This window comes from Lathamus discolor, chromosome 6 (assembly GCF_037157495.1).
Source record: "Lathamus discolor isolate bLatDis1 chromosome 6, bLatDis1.hap1, whole genome shotgun sequence".
Taxonomy (NCBI): Eukaryota; Metazoa; Chordata; class Aves; order Psittaciformes; family Psittacidae; genus Lathamus; species Lathamus discolor.
In genome coordinates, this window is record NC_088889.1 from 86,149,779 (window position 1) to 86,168,167 (window position 18,389).

General features: G+C 45.8%; 2 protein-coding genes across 2 annotated transcripts in view; one reads left to right on the top strand and one right to left on the bottom strand.

Moving 5' to 3' along the window:
- The first annotated feature begins 1,746 nt into the window (after window positions 1–1,746).
- GET4 (guided entry of tail-anchored proteins factor 4) lies at window positions 1,747–14,263 on the top strand. The gene is made up of 9 exons (XM_065684442.1): window positions 1,747–1,944; window positions 6,062–6,140; window positions 6,565–6,646; window positions 7,614–7,763; window positions 9,405–9,543; window positions 11,397–11,537; window positions 11,624–11,699; window positions 11,874–11,946; window positions 12,914–14,263. Exons 1-9 carry the CDS (start codon window positions 1,787–1,789, stop codon window positions 13,000–13,002), a joined length of 987 nt encoding a protein of 328 aa, XP_065540514.1. The 5' UTR covers window positions 1,747–1,786; the 3' UTR covers window positions 13,003–14,263.
- A 1,507-nt stretch (window positions 14,264–15,770) lies between these two features.
- ADAP1 (ArfGAP with dual PH domains 1) overlaps window positions 15,771–18,389 on the bottom strand; it is a 61,479-nt gene continuing 58,860 nt past the window's right edge. The window contains exons 9-11 of the mRNA XM_065684441.1: window positions 18,111–18,182; window positions 17,493–17,721; window positions 15,771–17,105 (exon numbers count right to left, since the gene is read on the bottom strand). Coding sequence (XP_065540513.1) covers window positions 17,077–17,105; window positions 17,493–17,721; window positions 18,111–18,182 — 330 coding nt within the window. The 3' untranslated portion in view covers window positions 15,771–17,076. The remainder of the gene's footprint in view (window positions 17,106–17,492; window positions 17,722–18,110; window positions 18,183–18,389) is intronic.

The window sequence follows — 18,389 nt, forward strand, 5'->3', positions numbered from 1 at the left end:
GTCACTGGCTGAACTGAGATCATGAGGTATTTTATCACCTCTGTGCCTGGCAAAATCTTGGAGCACATTCTCCTGGAAGGCATGGTAAAGCACGTGAAAAACAACAAGGTGCTTGGTGACAGCCAGCATGGCTTCACTAAGGGGAAATCCTGCCTGACCAATTTGGTGGCCTTCTATGATGGGGCTACAGAACTGATGAACAAGGGTAGAGCAGTTGATGTCATCTACCTGGACTTGTGCAAAGCGTTTGACACTGTCCCACACGACATCCTTGTCTCTGAATTGTAGAGACATCAATTTGATGGATGGACCACTCGGTGGGTAAAGAACTGGCTGGATGGCCGCACACAAAGAGTTGTGGTCAATGGCTTGATGTCCAGCAGAGAGGTGTCCCTCAGGGATCGGTGTTGGGACCGGTCTTGTTTAACATCTTCGTCGCTGACATGGACTGTAGGATTGAGTGCGCCCTCAGCAAGTTTGCCGATGACACCAAGCTGTGTGGTCCGGTTGATATGCTGGAGGGAAGGGATGCCATCCAGAGGGACCTTGACACACTTGTGAGGTGGGCTGATTCTAACCTTATGAAGTTCAACCATGACAAGTGCAAGGTCCTACACCTGGGTCGGGGCAATCCCAGGCACAGCTACAGGCTGGGCAGAGAAGAGATTCAGAGCGGCCCTGCGGAGAAGTACTTGGGGGTGCTGGTAGATGAGAAAATGAGCATGAGCCAGCTTCAGTGTGCGCTCGCAGCCCAGAAAGCCAACCGTATCCTGGGCTGCATCAAAAGGAGCGTGACCAGCAGGGCGAAGGAGGTGATCCTGCCCCTCTACTCTGCTCTTGTGAGACCTCACCTGGAGCATTGTGTGCAGTTCTGGTGTCCTCAACATAAAAAGGACATGGAACTGTTGGAGCAAGTCCAGAGGAGGCCACGAGGATGATCAGGGGACTGGAGCACCTCCTGTATGAAGACAGGCTGAGGAAGTTGGGGCTGTTCAGCCTGGAGAAGAGAAGGCTGCGTGGAGACCTCAGAGCAGCCTTCCAGTACCTGAAGGGGGCCTATAGGGATGCTGGGGAGGGACTCTTCATTAGGGACTGTAGTGACAGGACAAGGGGTAACGGGTTAAAACTTAAACAGGGGAAGTTTAGATTGGATATAAGGAGGAAATTCTTTCCTGTTAGGGTGGTGAGGCACTGGAATGGGTTGCCCAGGGAGGTTGTGAGTGCTCCATCCCTGGCGGTGTTCAAGGCCAGGTTGGATGAAGCCTTGGGTGGGATGGTTTAGTGTGAGGTGTCCCTGCCCATGGCAGGGGGTTTGGAACTGGATGATCTTGAGGTCCTTTCCAACCTATTCTATTCTATGATTCTATGGAGCGTTTTAGGGCAACGAGTGAGTGTCACCATGGCCTCCCAGCCCCTGCTTTCCCTGCAGCGTTTCCCTCGGTGTCGCTGCTGCCTGGCACACGCTGAACCGAGTCAAGCAGAGCCCGGGCTGGGCGCTGCCGGACGCTTTGCAGGTGCGGGCAGTCTCCAACCGCTGCGGGTCGCTCCGCTGCTGTGCCGGCGCCCTCGCCCGTGCCCCTGCCCCCGGGCGCGCTGGCCCGGGTTCCTTGCCTGCGATCTCCCCGGGCCGCTCCCGGGGCCGTGACACCGCGCTCGGCCTCGGCGCAGCCTCCGAGGGCCTCGCGGGCCGCGGTCAGGGCGGTGCGGAAGCCGGACGGCGAGGCGCGTGCCGGCCCGGGGCTGCGCCCGACTGCGCACGCTCACCCCGCGCCCCTCCTCCGCGGCGATGGCGGCGGCGGCGATGATGGCGGCGGAGCAGGAAGCCGCGAAAGGCGGCGGCAGGAACCGCGGCGGCGTGCAGCGCGTGGAGGGCAAGCTGCGCGCCAGCGTCGAGAAGGGCGATTACTACGAGGCGCACCAGATGTACCGGACGCTCTTGTTCAGGTACGGACCGGGCCCGGACCGGGCCCAGCCCCGGCCCCGCGCGGCCTTGCGGAGCCGTCCTCCGCACTCGGCCCCGCTGCTGCCCGCCATTGGCCGCCGCGCCTGCCCATCTGCGTGTGCTGCTCGCTCATTGGGCCGCGGGGGGGCGGGGCGGGTACGTGCCGTGGAGCCGGCCCGAGCAGGGACTGGGCTCGGCCTGCGGGCACCCGCGGCGACCCGCGACCCTTCCGCCCGTGCCCCCCCGCCGCTCTCCGTCGGGCCCGCAGCCGCGGTGCGCTCCCGGTGGCACGGCGGGGGCCGCCGGTTTGAAGGTGAACCCTGCTGGCGCTGCCGGGCCTACCCCGCCCCGCTCCCAGCGGCTGCTCCCGGCCGCCGCCCCCCGGGGTGCAGCGTCCCGTTGGCGTGCAGAGGGCGGGTTGTGCCCGGCTGCCTGCCCGCGGGGCACGGGCAGAGCTGCTGCTCGGCAGCGTCCCGGTGCGGTTCGTGGCGACCCCGCAGCCTGAGCCAGGCTCCCCCCTCCCTGCTTGGCAGGACGTGCGCCGGGTGCCCCCCATGCATCTCCTCTAGGCAAGCGAGAGCCTTCGGAAGAGTCTCCGGCCTGCCGCCCGTTCTGAATGTCAGCCTGACAGCCAGGTTGTGCAGGGGCTTGACGTTCTGGGTTGATTGTTGCCCAGCCAGGAAGCGGGGCTGCGTGGCTGCATGGCGGTGACCCTCTGGCACCACTGTGAGGGGCAGCTCTCAGAATGGCAAGAACCATCTGCAGAGAGAGGGGTTTCTAGATCAAATTCTAGTTGATGTATTTGTGTACTTCGCAATAAGTACAGCAGGCCTGGGTATTTATTCAGAGCCCTTTTGCTCACCGAAGTTTGAAACGCAGCTCCTTGATTCCAGGGGCAAAGATTAAGGTATTTCTTCTAGGGGTTTCCTTGCTTGGGCCCAGGCTCTGCTGCGGGAGGTGAAGTCAGAAAGCTGCCTGCTGGGTCTCGTTAGCGGACCTGTGCATCACCTTTCCCAAAACCTCATCTAAGTTAGAATGGGAACAAGCTGGTGGGTATCTACAGAAAAAGAGCAGCCAGTTGTGTGGGGAAGAGAGTCCTTGGTGCCCAGTCTGACTTCTGCTGGTGGTGTGCAGCAGAGAGCCTGCACTACCCTCTGTGACAAGCACCATTAAATTAAATTAAAGCAGTTGTGTTCTGCCGTAGCCACCTGATGAGATCAGTGAGGGCACCACCATCTAGGCCTTAAGGCTTAATCTGTATTTGTGAATGTATCTAACTTGAAGACAGAGCCTGGCCTATTTTACAGTAAGGGTTATGTGATGTGATGGCAGCAAGGATTGCAGATTACACTTGGTGTGTCACTTCTCATCCAGGCTTCTGGATGTATTCACTTCCATACTTTGTTTAAGCCTCCGTGAATTATTTCGGAATCCAACATCCCACCTTTTCCATTTTTGATGGAAGCAAAAGGAGGTGCTCCTTTAAATGAAAAGGTGATGTTTTGCATAGCTAGGAAGAGGGTTTCCTTGTAGGCAAAAAGATGTAATGGGGCTGTGAAACTTGTTTGGAAAGGCACTGAGGCCGAGGAGTGGTCCTGGACAGTCTTGTCTGTCCTCCATCAAATGTGTGTTAAATGTCAGCAGTTTTCCCGAAACACGTAAACGTGGTTGAGATGATCTCAGCTGTGGAATTGTACCTGGGACGGGCAGTGCTTACTCATTTTAAACAGTGCTGGGCTGTAAAACATTGCTCTGTTCTCTCATGAGGTGTGTGTTAAACTTGAAATCCTGGCTCAGAGCTTTAAAAGTCATGAATGGAGATGTACTTGAGGGTTGAGGAGGGGAGGCCATGGAGGAGGAAGGATTACCATAAGCCTGTCTCCTGTAGACCTCTTATCCCTGCCTGTCATCGGCAGAGCACGTGGGAAACTGCTCTTCCTGCCTGACCAGCACCAGTGAACAAGTTTTATTCCTGGGCCGGTGCTGTTACTGTACAGGCTGCTGGGTTGAACTGTGCTTGTGATTTGGTGATTGAGTCAAACTTCCAAGTTTATCATCCCTGTTACATTGGTTTCTGTTTTCCTGATGGTTGTAGGTATGTTTGGTGGTATGAATAATCTTTTACAGTATTTCTCTTGTTCTAGATGCCATTTAGATCAGTGTCATGGATATTTATTTCCATTAAAAACACCTTCAAAAATAAAAGTTCTTTAAAAAAAAAAACAAAAAAGCTCCCACAAAACAAAAAACCCACAAAATACCAAACCTCCCAACTTTAAAAAATGGGGTTTGTATTGTAAAGCTGTTGTCAACATCTTTTAGTATCTGATGTGATAATTACCAAATTAGAGCTCCCAAATAGCATTGCAAAACCACTGGAAGTAGAATTTTTGGAAGTGGATCAACACTGATGTTTGGACTCAAACACCTGGAAGCAAACCCAGATGTGAAGTCAGCTATAAACCTCTTGGATCTGCTGATCTGTTTGACCAACATGCAGTGCATTTACTGTGGTGATTGCAAGTCTGAATTGTTGAGGATACTTTTTCCACAAATCCTCCATTGTGCCATCCATTTTTGCAGTTCTGCTCAGTGTTCTGGATAAAAGGGGTGTGGGGTTTTGGAAGACGATGAGCAGGACTGGAGGACTGCCTCCTCTCTTGCTTGTTCATGGCATCACAGAATGGTTTGAGTTGAAAGGGACCTTACAGCTCATCTAGTTCAACCCCCTGCCGCAGGCCAGGGACACCTTCCACTAGACCCAAGTTACTCCAAGCCCCTGTATCCAACCTGGCCTTGAACACTGCCAGGGATGGGGCAGCCACAGGTTCTCGGGGCAGCCACAAGTTCTCTGGGCAACCTGTGCCAGGGTCTCACCACCTTCACAGGGAAGAATTTTTTCCAAACACCGAATTTAAAGCTACCCTTTTTCAATTTAAAGCCATTCCCCCTTGTCTGATCGCTTTATGCCCATGTAGAAAGTCCTTTCCAGGTTTCTTGTAGGCCCCCTTTAGGTACTGGAAACTGTTCTATGGTTTTCCCCTGAGCAAAGTTTTCAGGCTGAACAAGCCCAGCTCTCTCAGCCTGTCTTCAGAGCAGAGGTGCTCCAGCCCATGGAGCATCTTTGTGATCCTCTTCTGGACTTGCTGCAACAGCTCCATGTCCTTATGTTGTTGCCCCCAGAGCTGGATGCAGGAGTGCAGGGTGGGGGGATTCTCAGCAGAGTAGAGGGGGAGGATCCTTTCCCTCGACCTGCTGGCCATGCTGCTTGGGGATGCAGCCCAGGACAGGCTTGGTTTCTGGGCTGCGAGAGCACATGGCCAGCTCTTGTTGAGCTTCTCAACCACTGTCTGATCTGATTTTGCCAGTAGGACCCGTCGTGTGATTGGAATCTCACATGCAGCTCATGAGTGTTTGGGATCCACTGCTCATTTTCCTTGCACGGTCCCACTGCTCCCTGCTTCAATCCCAGAGCCACCAACCCCTCTCTGCTAGCCTTGGGGATGCTTTTGTGTTGGATCTGCAGTACCAGGGACCTTGCTGCTGCAGGAGTGCGAGGCTGCTCTGACTGCTGGGAGCAGAAGGGGGTGGAACAGGCACAGCACAACCAGGTGTCATAGAAGACAAAAGGAATATTGCAGATACTAAAGCAGTCTGGTAGAACTGATGTCTTTCCTTTTTTTGCTATGAGCAAATTGGATGTTGTTATTAACTACTCATAAAACAGACTATTTGAGAAACAGTGAAGAGAAATGGAAATTGGAAACTGTCTGCTGCCACACTTAAACTGCTTTTGGTAAAGGCTCTGTCGGGGTGGTATGAATTCAATGCATTGGCATTTTTTTGCTCAGGTGAACTGGGATCATTTCCTTTTCTTTGTTTCAGCCCAAATCAGGTTTGAAGCTCACAGTTTTCATTCTTGCACTCTCTGCTTGTGTTCTGTCAAGTCTGGAGGAGAAAAATTGTAGCTTCCACTTACAGTTACATCATTACTAAAACTAACCTGAGTCTTTATCACCTTTAATTTTTGTGACCTTGACTCCTTTAACTGCAAATAATACTAAGCATACACAACTTCTTTAGTGACAGCTTTTATCAAGGCTTTGGTATTGTTTTCAGGTATATGTCACAAGGAAAACATGCAGAAGCAAGAGAACTGATGTATTCAGGTGCTTTGCTGTTCTTCAGCCATAACCAGGCAAGTCATAACTGGTTTTGTTTGTGTGGTTTGGGGCAGGCGGGGGGCGTTACTCCAAGATTGTGTGGGGTGAATGGTGAATTCTCAGTGGTAGATGTTTGGGGTGACTGCTTTGTAATCTTTTAGCTTATCTTTGGTTGAGTCTTTCTGCACAAAGAAGGTTTATGCCAAACTGGAACATAAAGCATATGAAATGTGTGTGCATCCAAACAGTAATCGTAACCACGTTTGTTTTGGCTTTCCTGCAAGCTTCTCTTTTGATGACATCAAATCACCATAATTTTGTTGCAGGGCAAGGTTGAGACTTGATACTGCGCCTTAGCTGTAGATGTTGATAAAAGTGTTAAATCGGCTTGTGACAAAATTCTGGTTTTCTTCTATGTACCGGTATATTCATCACTACTCCTGTGTGTCTGTTTTGTAGCAAAACAGTGCTGCTGATCTGTCCATGCTGGTTTTAGAGTCTTTGGAGAAATCGGATGCAAAAGTAGCAGATGACCTTTTAGGTGAGGTGACCTTTGTGCTCAGTTTGATGATGTTTAGATGTGCTTTCACTTCACAGTGACTGTTGTTAACAGTCTTGAAACCCCAAATCCTTTTTGTATGCCCTGCCACATGGCTAAGGGTTACCTTCATCAAGGGGGGAGAACTTCATTAGGGAATAATGGGTTCCCAGTACCTTTGTGGACATGCTCAGAACAAACGTCTTGTGGCATTGTTCTTTCATTAATGCAGCGGTACCGTATTGTCTGCACAGTCACTCGTGTCCCCAGGGCTTTGGTGGATGGATGGTGATTTCCCACCCTAGCAGTGTAGTAGCGTGCACATTATTTGTGACTCAGCTGCTCACAAGGGCGTTTTTCTTCTTTAACTGTGGGATTTGGTAAGCAGCAAATCAGGGAGGCCTTCTTAAGGGCTGTCTGGCCAGATGACTGCTGCAGCATGGGTGAGCTGCTCCTATTGATGGAGACAGGCAGACAGAGGCCATTCTTTGTTTACTTAGATCAGCTCTGACATTTTGCATCCCATCCATGTCTTCTGGTGGTGCTTTTCCAAACTACAGCTCTCACAGCTTCCCTGTGAATGGCAAGCAGTCCCATAACCTGGAGTGTTTTCTCCTCCTTGAAACTGCATGGTCCTCAGGGATATCCTGAAGGACCATGGTTCATCATCCTGAGGGTCCCACATGAAGAGAAGCTGTCCCCAGCTGACTGCGAGGCTCAGCTTTTGGCTGATTTGTCAATTGACAGTCATGTCAGTGTTGCTGGCTGATAGATGCAGGATTGACTGAATGCATGAGAAGTGGCTCAAGTTCTTAGTCTCTCTTTTTAAGGTGGCTTTTGGAGGCTTTTAAGGGAGCTTAAAGACACAGTAGCGCTGGAACTTATATGTTGTGTCTTAAAGATGCGTTAGAGGAAGCAGGTCATCATATTTCTATTAATAGTAAATATTTGTGAACATTATTGTTTCCAGAAAATCTGGCTAAATTGTTCAGCTTAATGGATCCAAATTCTCCCGAAAGAGTGGCTTTTGTGTCCAGAGCACTAAAATGGTCTAGTGGGGGATCGGGAAAACTTGGACACCCAAAACTGCACCAGTTACTAGCAATTACCCTGTGGAAAGGTAAGAAAAATCAACTGGCTGTTCTGTGTTTTGTTTTGAAAATATTTCTAGTGTGATACTCTAAGAGATCTACTTTGGAAATAATCTCAGGAAGCTGAGATGGAGATGACTGATTGAGTTCTGCTGTTACCTGATTTTTGCAGTAAATTTAGTATAATGTTGCTAACAGAAAAAATCTGGGGCTGTAACTCTATATTAGTGCAAAACCAAACCCACAACTGCTGTAATGCTCTCTGTAAAAAGAAGGCTGATCCTTTAGACATTGAGGTAGTTGAGTTATTAGGAGGAAGATTGCTGGGGAGCAAAGCTGTTTTGTTGTGGGTTTTTTAAGTTTGTTTTGTTTTTAAATCCTGGGTAAACATGAAAAAGATGGAAATATATCACCTACCGTCCAAACCAGTCTTCGGATCTGCAGTTAAGTACTTTTTGAGATGTTGAGCAGCAGGCTTATTCCATGTTGTCTTTGATTTATGTGGGATTTTATTACTTGGCATGTAAGATAAACCAAAAATGCACTAAATAATTATTGTAATTGTGGATGGTAGCCAGTTTTTAAAGTCCTACATAACAAAGGTGAGTGAGAACAGTTGAATAAATGCCATCTTTTTCTGTGGTTTCTTGTGAATTAATAACTGTGCAGGATGATTGTTTATTTTATATTTTTTAGTAGCTAGGAAGTGATTATAGCAGTTTAATATAACGATCCTGACTCAGTGGTCAACATTCCAGCTCATTGCCTTTTTGTGTGCCATAGGCTGTTCCACAGCTGTTCTCATGGGACTTCTAGCTTCATGGCTGCTGCCAGCCACAGGGGGACGATTTTCCTCAGAGCATTTAAGTTAGAGGCTGAGATATGATTAGGGTAAGAAATAGTTGCATTCTGAAAGCAAAACTCCCCATTTTGCAGCCATATGCTCACTGTTCTTTTGAAGAGCAAAATGTGTATGTTTTTCTTAGCCTGTAGGTTTTGAGAGTCCATCAGAAAAGGCTCAGATTTTAAAACAAAGCTTTTAAATCCCCCAAATTAGCAGCTATCCAGTTTTGTCATTGCAGTGATTTTTTTATGGTGCTTTGCTTCAAGTTAAGTTCTGACAAGTCATTGCCATTTCTTACATCTTTTTTTTCCTGTGTAATTGCTGTTCTATTCAGAATATGAAAGCAATTTTAATTTTAATAGCAAGAGTAGGCTAAACTAGAAATAGGAAATGCCTTCATTCTGTGCACTTAGGACACTGAAGATGCTGTTTGACTTCTTGGTGCACATAGTTTAATATGGAACTTCTTGATTCTTTTCCTCAGCACTGATGATAGCACATGAAGTGTCAACATGCAGTGAGATAAAATATGACTGCAAGCTGATTGTCCCAGTGGTGGCTGTGTTTTGGGTTGGCATTGAATAAACTGTATTTAGTAACATTTGTTCAACTATATTTAGAATAACATTTATTATCTCCCTTCATAAATCATCCATTAACTTGTAAAGTAAAAAGCCCGCTCTCTCTTTTGCAAGTCTTGTTTATATATCATGTGTGTAACTCTTGCCCTTTTACCAGCCATAGTGTACAAGCCTAACAAATTTGGTTTTAGGTCCAGGTATGATGAACTGATTTCTTAAAAGCATTTTTCTTTTTCCTTTTGTAGAGCAAAACTACAGTGAATCTCGGTATCACTTCTTGCACTCCACAGATGGTGAAGGATGTGCAAATATGCTAGTAGAATACTCCTCATCCAGGGGATATCGCAGTGAGGTCGACATGTTTGTAGCACAGGCAGTACTACAGTAGGTGTTAAACTTCTTATTAACTATTTTTCAGAGATGACACTGTCTTTGAGGCCAGTCTAATTTACTCATAACTGTAGGCTAACCCTTTCAAAAGAACCTGTAAAACTGGCCAGAGCTTCTGAAACTCATTTTGTGTGGTATGTTGAATTTGTCGGACTGGGGAGAGAAAAAAAACCTGAAGCAACTCTAACTCAAACCGAAACAAAAACGTATTAAGGTCAAAATCTGAAATCATATTAATTACCTGAAGAATTAATGTAATCTCTTTGACCCTGAAAGCACAATTCTTAGCTTTGTTAACAACACTTTATATCTAATTAGGGCTTACCTTGATGTTCTTACTAAAACTGGACCTAAGTAGGCTCTATATTTACCCTTTGTGTAGTACTTGTTCTCAGTCTCATTGTCCTAAAAGATAATTTGTCTTGGATCACCCTAGTCTGTGGCTTGCATTTATTTTAGGCAATTATTTTGTAGGAGGTGGGAATTCAAGTTATGATGTGCCTTTGCAGAGCTCATGTACAGTTAAGGTTAACAAAGCCAATTATACTGTGTTGAATCAGCTGATGGCTTTCTCAGTCAGGAAAAGCAGCTCATGGAGGAGTCTGAGGAGGAGGTGAAGACAGGACTGCGCAGCAGGGAATCAGGAGGAGAGTAGGTGTTGGGGGAGAGGGAGGAGGTGAGAGCACGTCTGTCTCTCTTTTGGCAGCAGTGAGCTGTCATGTCAGATTTGTCCTGTTTTCCATAGCTGGCTGATAAAGACTGCAGCAATTTTGAGAGGTAGAAAATCCTTTATGGAAATCCAGTGTATGCAGGACTCTTACACAATTTTATGAGTCTTTGTTCTGGAGTGGGGGAAATTGTGGGGAGAAGTTGCAAGTAAGAAATCATTTTTGCAATATTTATACAGCACTGTTACTGCATCCTTTACTGGCCTGTATCTCAACCACTGTACTAAATCCTCTTACATAGCAGTTTATACTCTAATGAAAATAATTGCAGTTCCCTGCTTAGCAGTAAGGCAAAAGAGCCCAATGCCCTTGCATGTGTGAGGGTACAGAATTGGAGTCCAGTCTGAGAGCAAAAATGAGACTTCTTGTGGGATCTTTCCCACTGCTTGCAGACAGTGTGTCCCAGATAAAGTCTCTTGCTAGGCCTATGGGACTTGCAGAGATTGCCAGTTAAATGAACTGGACCTGAACAAAGATTTGGGAACAAAGTTTGGGAAATTGATCTATTCACTGGTGACAAATGGCTTGGGAGCTCAAAGTGCAGCTTTATTGTGAGACTTTGTGTGTCAAACTTACTAGCAGTCTTGATACCATGGTATTTTGAGCTAGTGCTAGTAGAATGGCAAGAGTAATTGGACACCGGCAGATACATACTGAAAGGAGATGTGTTCGGGAGGAGATGGGGCCAGGAGGGAGGTCTTTAATCAGGTTTTACCTCAGCACAGTAAACTCTGGACTAGTAAATGTGGTATCATATTTGAATTACACAGTGGCCAGTTTTTCCACATTTTTATTTAATTGATGCCCTCTTTTAGTAACTGCCTTGTATGCAACCTGCTTAGATCTTGGTTAAAGTAATTCTGTTAATCAGTTCTGCCTCCGAACCTGCTTATTCCACAATGTATTCTAGTAGTGATTTCCCCCTTCCTCAGTTGATAGCCAAGCCATTGCCAAAGATGTGTATCTCTACCAGTTAGTTTTTGCCATCAGTTTAAGCCTGAGATGGTTTCTGTGCACAAATGAAATAGAGCTTGTTGAGCATTTGGCTTCCCTTTTGATTTCTTCATGTGAAACTACTTCTCTGCCTTTTAACTTGCTGTGTTCTGTTTCCTTTTGCAGATTTCTCTGCTTAAAAAATAAGACCAGCGCATCAGTTGTTTTTACGACATACACACAGAAACATCCTTCAATAGAAAAGGGTCCTCCCTTTGTTCAACCACTGCTAAACTTCATCTGGTTTCTGTTACTGGCAGTTGATGGGTACAGTCTGATTTTTTTTCTCACGTTGCTCTTAGTTTCCTTTCAAGTTGTTACTGAGATTACATGTTTTCTTGTTTCATTTCTAGAGGAAAACTAACAGTATTTACAGTATTATGTGAACAGTATCAACCTTCACTGAAGAGAGATCCCATGTATAATGAGGTGAGTTACTCGTAGTTGTAAAGAAGATCTCACCTCGGAATTAGTTAAGTAACAGCTCTTTGTGACTTGTAGGTAGGATTCAGTGATCTAGCTTGTGTGGTGTGACTGCTGCCCATAGTATTTTAACCTGTAAGCAAAGTAGCTGACATTGTTCTTCATCTTGTGTCGTTTCAGTACCTAGATAGAATAGGACAGCTTTTCTTTGGTGTTCCGCCCAAGCAGACATCATCCTACGGAGGGTTACTAGGTAAGGTTTATACTGACAGTTGTTTATAGATACCACCAGTCTTTTCTTTATCTTTGAGAAGGGGAGAAGCATGTAAAAGACTCTCATGTCTAATTTTTGACATTATGGTACAAATTCCAAATGCAGAGAAAAATCTTACTTGCGTTAAAGCTTAATTTCCTCAGACTTAAGTGGCTGATTTTTCTTAAGTTGAATCTGGGACTTTGGTAGAGATCTAACCAGTGCTGATATAAAAAGAGTGTGCTCAGAGTAGAAGTTCTGAAATTTATACTGCCCCTTCTACAAGAAATGAAAGGGAACAGGAAATGAGGGCTGAATTTCTCTCGGTCTTGAATAAAATATGAGCAAATTGAACTGGATTACTTCTGTAAAATCAAATGTTTTTCCTTGAGAACTAAGCTTCTCTGTCTGTAAACTGACTTGAGGCTTTACCTGTAAATGCCAGTTCACTGATACCAGAAGTCTGATGAAAAACATCATCATCATAGATCCCATATGTAAATAGTGGCGTTTCAGCAATTCAAGCACTTTAAAATTGGATAAAACAGGGAGAACTCATAAATGTCTCTGACTTTCAAACAAGTTCTTTATAGCGTAATGCAGACCACTGCTGCTTTCTGAGAGTTTCACTGCTGGAGGTGTCACTTCCCTCATTTGGTTGTATGTCTTTTTCTTCCTGTCGGGGTGTAGCTATAGTGCGTAAGTATGAGACTTCGGTGCTTTTTTCCAGTGTACTCTTAGAGAAGGATCAGTATCAAAATACAGCTTCCCAAATCAATAAATTCTTAATGGAAACCAGTGTAGGGATACTAATGTCTTGCTGAGCTGCCTTTATTTCAAAATCCCCCCTTCTTTTTTAATTTACTATTGAAATCTGCACCCTAGCAGGACAGAAGGAAAACAGTTAAAAGATTCTGAGATGAGAATGCAAAAGTAGCAAATTTTACTGCCCTGTATTTTATTCTAGGAAATCTTTTAAACAGTCTGATGGGAACTGGAGAAGATGATGACACAGAAGATGGTCAGGAAGATAGCAGTCCCATCGAGCTCGACTGAATGATGTTGTCATTGGGTGCCGTGTCACTCTGATGATTCGATGACTCCAAAGACAGTTTTGGAATTTGAATCCTGCAGTTGTTTCTTGGCACCTAAAAGGGCTCCTTTGGTCTTTTAGAAATGGTTGCTGAAATGTTTATAATGTTTGGTCTATATTATTTATGTAAAAAAAAAAAGAAAAAAAAGAAAGAAAACAACAAAAAGTAGCCAAATGAACCAATTGGAGCAATTGTTTGCAGGTTTCTGATAATAGCAGCTGGTGACTGATTAAAATATAGTCTTCTACGGTTTCTGATGCAGTATTCCCTTTTGCACAGTAATTCAATAAAGCATAAATATGGGTCTTGTATTTCATGGCCTATCCACTACCGTCTTTGTTACAAGAAAGCCTCCTTGACCTCTGTCATCTCCAAGGATGATCTCAAAAGGCAGGGTGACCAATTGAATAATTTATGTGTGAGGCTGGTGCCAAAAGTACTGTGAGATGAGCCAAGGAGCATAATTTGAGATGCACAACCAAGAGGCATTGAAGCCAAGAACTCACTTCCACTGCTGTGAGTAACATGCACGCCGTTCATGCTGCCTTTCACTCTGGCTGACCCCATGCGTGTATTTAACCGATACTTTCCTGAAAAGCACAAGATTGAATTGCCCTTTGGTAAAAGCTGATCAGCTGAATGTAGGTAATTGGCTTCCATGAGGATCTCCTGCCTAGGTACAAAAATTTGGCATCTAGATGCGGTCTCTGGCTCATGGCTCCTTTGGAACAAATTCTTTTTCAGCCTAAATTCACAACCATATGTAAAGATGACAGCATTGTAGTGAATGAATTGATTTGTCACGAGCAAGGTATGTGTTTGAACTGCAGCTGTACGTTAAGAAAAGGGATACTGCAGAGCCTTTGGTTCTTTATGATATATTTATTTTTCTTGGGTGATTCATTCATTTAACACTTTCTGTAAGAAAAGAATAGATCAATAAATAATGGAGTAATTTCAGCCCCAGTGGTAGGCATAGCCATTCTACATCTTTTCCTCTTTAATGCAGCACAGCAGATGGCAGTGGTACCATGAACAGATGAAATGGTGGGGAAACGCTTTATTTTTTCATGATGAAAATAAAAAAAGCTTAGATTAATAAACAGCAGTCATGCATGGGGGAGGGATTAATACAAATCTATTGACTGTATGAAAAAGAAAAGGCATTGAAAGGAAGACTTTGTGTTAATTGTGAAGTCTCAAATAAACACTTTATACCAGGATGGGCGATATTGCTGCTTTTTCTAAGCGTTTTTGAGTAGAGATGTTACTTTCCTTGCTGTTTTTTCCTCTCTACATGTAACCGTGGGTTGAGACCTTAGTGTTGCATCTTTACCTCTGTGCAGTAAAGGCATTGCTTTCGTTTTAGTTGGGTGTTGTAATGTTTAGAGCTGATGTGGATTGCTTTGATTTGCAGCAAGGGCAGGAAAGAACCCTTACCCGGGATGGTGCTATAGACATTTAATAGTGTCCTGCAACAACAGCCCCCTCCTGTGTCCTGCAGATTCAGCTTGAGGTGAGTTCAGTGTTCACCTTGGCTCTGCCACCAACACCCTGATTTGAACCTTGTGTGCACCCAGCCCAAACCACAGCATCGCAGCACACTGTGCATCTGCTGCTGGGCATGGGCTGTGCCTGCAGTGTGCCCAGAGGCAGCTTCCTAGGGACAAAATAGAGGTGCAGTAATTACAGTGGTGTGTACAGAACATACATGTGTGTTGAAAATATGTATTAAAGTATATATACACACACATGTAAAATGTATATATACAAACATATAAACAGTCTTTTGGGTATATAATAATTTATAATTAAATAATGGCATGGCATAGAACTTATAGTATTATTACTTACGTACACACACAATCTTTACAGCTAGCTAGAAACTCAACTAGCCCAGCCTGTCCACTCCCTGCTCCTGACAGGCCTGGGGTTTTAAATAACTGTCAGACTGTGACTTTTAATATAAATTAAATATCTGTAGTTACGCATACACAAATGCAGGTGGATATATGTATGTTTATATGCAATATATTTCTCTTTAAACATAAGTTATATATTTTATACCTATATGAAAAGCATACACGTATATTTATATAATTAAACACTTTTAACTTTGCAGTTATAAACATGTCTATACACATACAGATGTATGTATAAAATACATTAGCTTATACATTCGTAAATCACGTCTAATGATGGCTATGTATATACATGCACATGTGCATATGAACTATATTCAGCTCATATACATAAAAGTGTATTATACATTATGCTATCTCTACTATCCACAGTTTAGTTGCTGTGAATATTCAGCAACTAATTCTGTATTCCTAAGAATATGGAAATAAATTTATTTCTATATTCCTATTATCCTATTTATTTATTCTGTTGCTATTTATTAACTATATATTCTCTATATTCCTAATATATATCTTTTGTGTATGTGTGTGCATAAATACTATATTATATCTGAACCATATACAGTATACACTCTATATTACACACACATACACAAATACATGTAACATGTTATATACATAAATTGTGTAATTTACATGAAATATATTTACCTGGTATAAACAAACACACGTGTGATGCAGCAGCTCCTCCTGGAGGATGAGGCAGTTTTGTGAGTGTCCCATGTCCCCAGCGCACTGCCAGCACCATCACCTACTTGTATTTTAACCCCACCTCCCTCCCCCTGCCCCAGCACCACAAGGCTACAGCTCTGACATAATAATTTATTGGTTCAAATGACATTTAGTACCACAGGTGTCTTACCAGTGACAGAACGAATGCATACAGCCGATGAGATGCTCTCATTTACACACACCAGCCTAAGGAACACGTGGGACGGGTCCGTATCTGGGGCTGGTACTTTCATTTTGGGGTAAAAATCCAGCACATGGTGTGCAGGTCCCAGCCCGCCCGCCCTGACCACGGGAATTACAGTGCTCAACACCGCGCTGAAACGTCACTTCAAAGCAGCTTATATTTTTTTTTTTGGCAGAGAAACTGACAAAATTAACAAAAATTGACAACAACAACGAAAAAAAAATGTAAGTGAGGGAATTACTTAAAGAAAAGTGCAATCACCAGCCTGGAGTAGCAGCGTGCTGTGGGCTGGAGGGACTGGCCTGTGGGACCGGGCTGGGACAGACTCTACGGCGCCTGTCACCAAAACTGCACCTACAGCTCAGCACCTCCCACTCCCCACTGGGCTCTTGGAATGGTGTGAACCCCCCCAACCATGGAATGGGGATGGCACGGGGAGCAGAGCATGGGCCCTAACCCAAAAAGCTTTTCTTCCCTGGCATCATCTTGTGGCTTGGTGTCCCCCTTGCAGGGCTGGGGACAGCACTGCTCTGTCCACACTGGGCACCACTCCTCCTTCATTAAGCAGGTAACAAGGCCAATGATGCCAATTTCCTCTATTTCTAAATCCTGTTTGACCCTAAGCCTGGGTCCAGCATCACCACCACGCCCCAGGTGAGGTAATTTACTTATCATTTACCCTGATGCTGTCAGGAGGCTCAGCCATTTTGCACATTGCCACTCCGGGTGTTTCCAGGTTGCTGCTTCGCATCCCATGAGGATGCCCCTGCTCCTCCCCTACAAAGGAGGCTGGTGAGAGCTGGGGCTGTGGGGATGCTCAGCTCCAGCCCCCAGGAACCAGCTCAAGGGCAAAAGACCCATGTCCCCCCAGATGTGCCACCAACAGTCTCTGCTGTCCCGCTGAAGCTGGTGGGACACCCCTTTCAGCAGGTGGGGGGTGCTGGGGTCACAGGACTACTTGTCCCAGCAGCGCATCCCACGGAGCGGCCACAGAGCTGAATTTTGGGTTGGATCAGCATCCGACATTTCACTGCCACCCTTCTTGGTTTCCAACATGATCAAGTGAATGATGAGGGGAAAGGGAAGTAGTAGTATTATTATTACTGTTATTATTATTCATTATTTTTAACATTTCAAATAAAACCACGTTGTGTTGTAAACAGAAGCTCACTCCTCAGGTCTGCCCAGCCAGTCCCAGCTAAGGTTTATGTTTGAAATGGGCTTCCACTGAAAGAAAAAAAACAGAGAAAACAAAGTTAAAAGCAGGACAAATGCTGGCAAGTGGCCATAGCGCAATTGCAAGCCCTCCCTATGGATGGTCCTTGTCTTGCTGATCCTCCGCGGCTTCAACTGTCCTTGTCATTGGGTGACTGATCAGCCATATAGCACCATGGCCGTCATGCCTGAAGTGATGAAGGAGGATAGGATACCATCCTCCTCCTCCCAGAGCCCCTGTGTTTGGGCAGACTTTGCATCCTCCCCTGGTGAGGAAGGGCTGCCCCCCTCGCACCGCAGAGGAGGGAGCAATGCCGCTGTATCCCTGATCCCCCTCCATTCCCCCCATCCTCTAACACAAGGGGTCAAGGATGATTTCAGCCCTGCCAGCAAACACACCTGCGTATTCCTGAGGCAGCATCGGCCGGCTTATAACTTTCTGAAAAGTTGTAATCCACTCCAGCTGGTCATCCTCTGTCTCGCAGGCAAAGAGGAATTTCCGATCCGGGGTGACAATGGTTATCCCGTGCTGCCAGTGGTTTCCCTGCGTGGATGGTGGGAGCCCTTCCAGGACCTTGTAGCTGTTTTCCTTGCTCCCAATAAAAACTTCCCCTCTAGCAAAGGCATCCTAGGATACAGCAGAGCAGTCAGGCAGGCTTAATGGTGAAGGGGAGCTCTGCTTCCCGGGCACCCTGCACCATCTAGGAGCTCCATCAGCGAAGTGCAGCAGCCAAACACCGAAAGCGCCAGCCACCCCACAAAGCTCTGCTCCAGCTCCTCCCAGGGCACTCACAATGCAGGACCAACACCCGGGATCCAAAAGCCAGAAAAATCTGCGGCTGGTGCACAGCGTTTCCAAAGCGGTTTTGGTGGGTATCTGTGCACAGAGCTACTGCGTGCTGGTACCAGGCAGATCCACGCGGCAATGATGGCTCAGTGCCTGAGCTTCACTGCAGACTGTTATTATTTATTATTATTGCCAATTCCCAACAGACAGCCCAGGAACCTTCACCTTACCAGGGGATCTTTGAAATACATGAGCCGTCGGTCATCCATGGTGAACCATCGCTTCTTGAACCCCTCTGTTTGCTGAAGAGTCAAAAAATGCCAGGTTACATACTGAGAACAGGCAGCTTGTGGGCTGCCATGAGCCACCACAACCCACTTGGCCAGCTATAGCAGGTGGGGTTGCAGGAACAGGCAGTGAAAGGGAAAATGGGGATGGTGTGGTTGGTTTGTGAAGCGGTTTTGGATGTTTAAATGTTTGCTCCCACGTGTATTAACACATTCATGGCA

Coding starts and splice junctions, on each gene's coding strand:
- GET4 (XM_065684442.1), top strand. CDS start 1,787: ATGGCGGCGGCGGCGATGATGGCGGCGGAGCAGGAAGCCGCGAAAGGC. Junction 11,538..11,623: donor CTGTTACTGGCAGTTGATGG/GTACAGTCTGAT, acceptor TTTCATTTCTAG/AGGAAAACTAACAGTATTTA. Junction 11,947..12,913: donor ATCCTACGGAGGGTTACTAG/GTAAGGTTTATA, acceptor ATTTTATTCTAG/GAAATCTTTTAAACAGTCTG.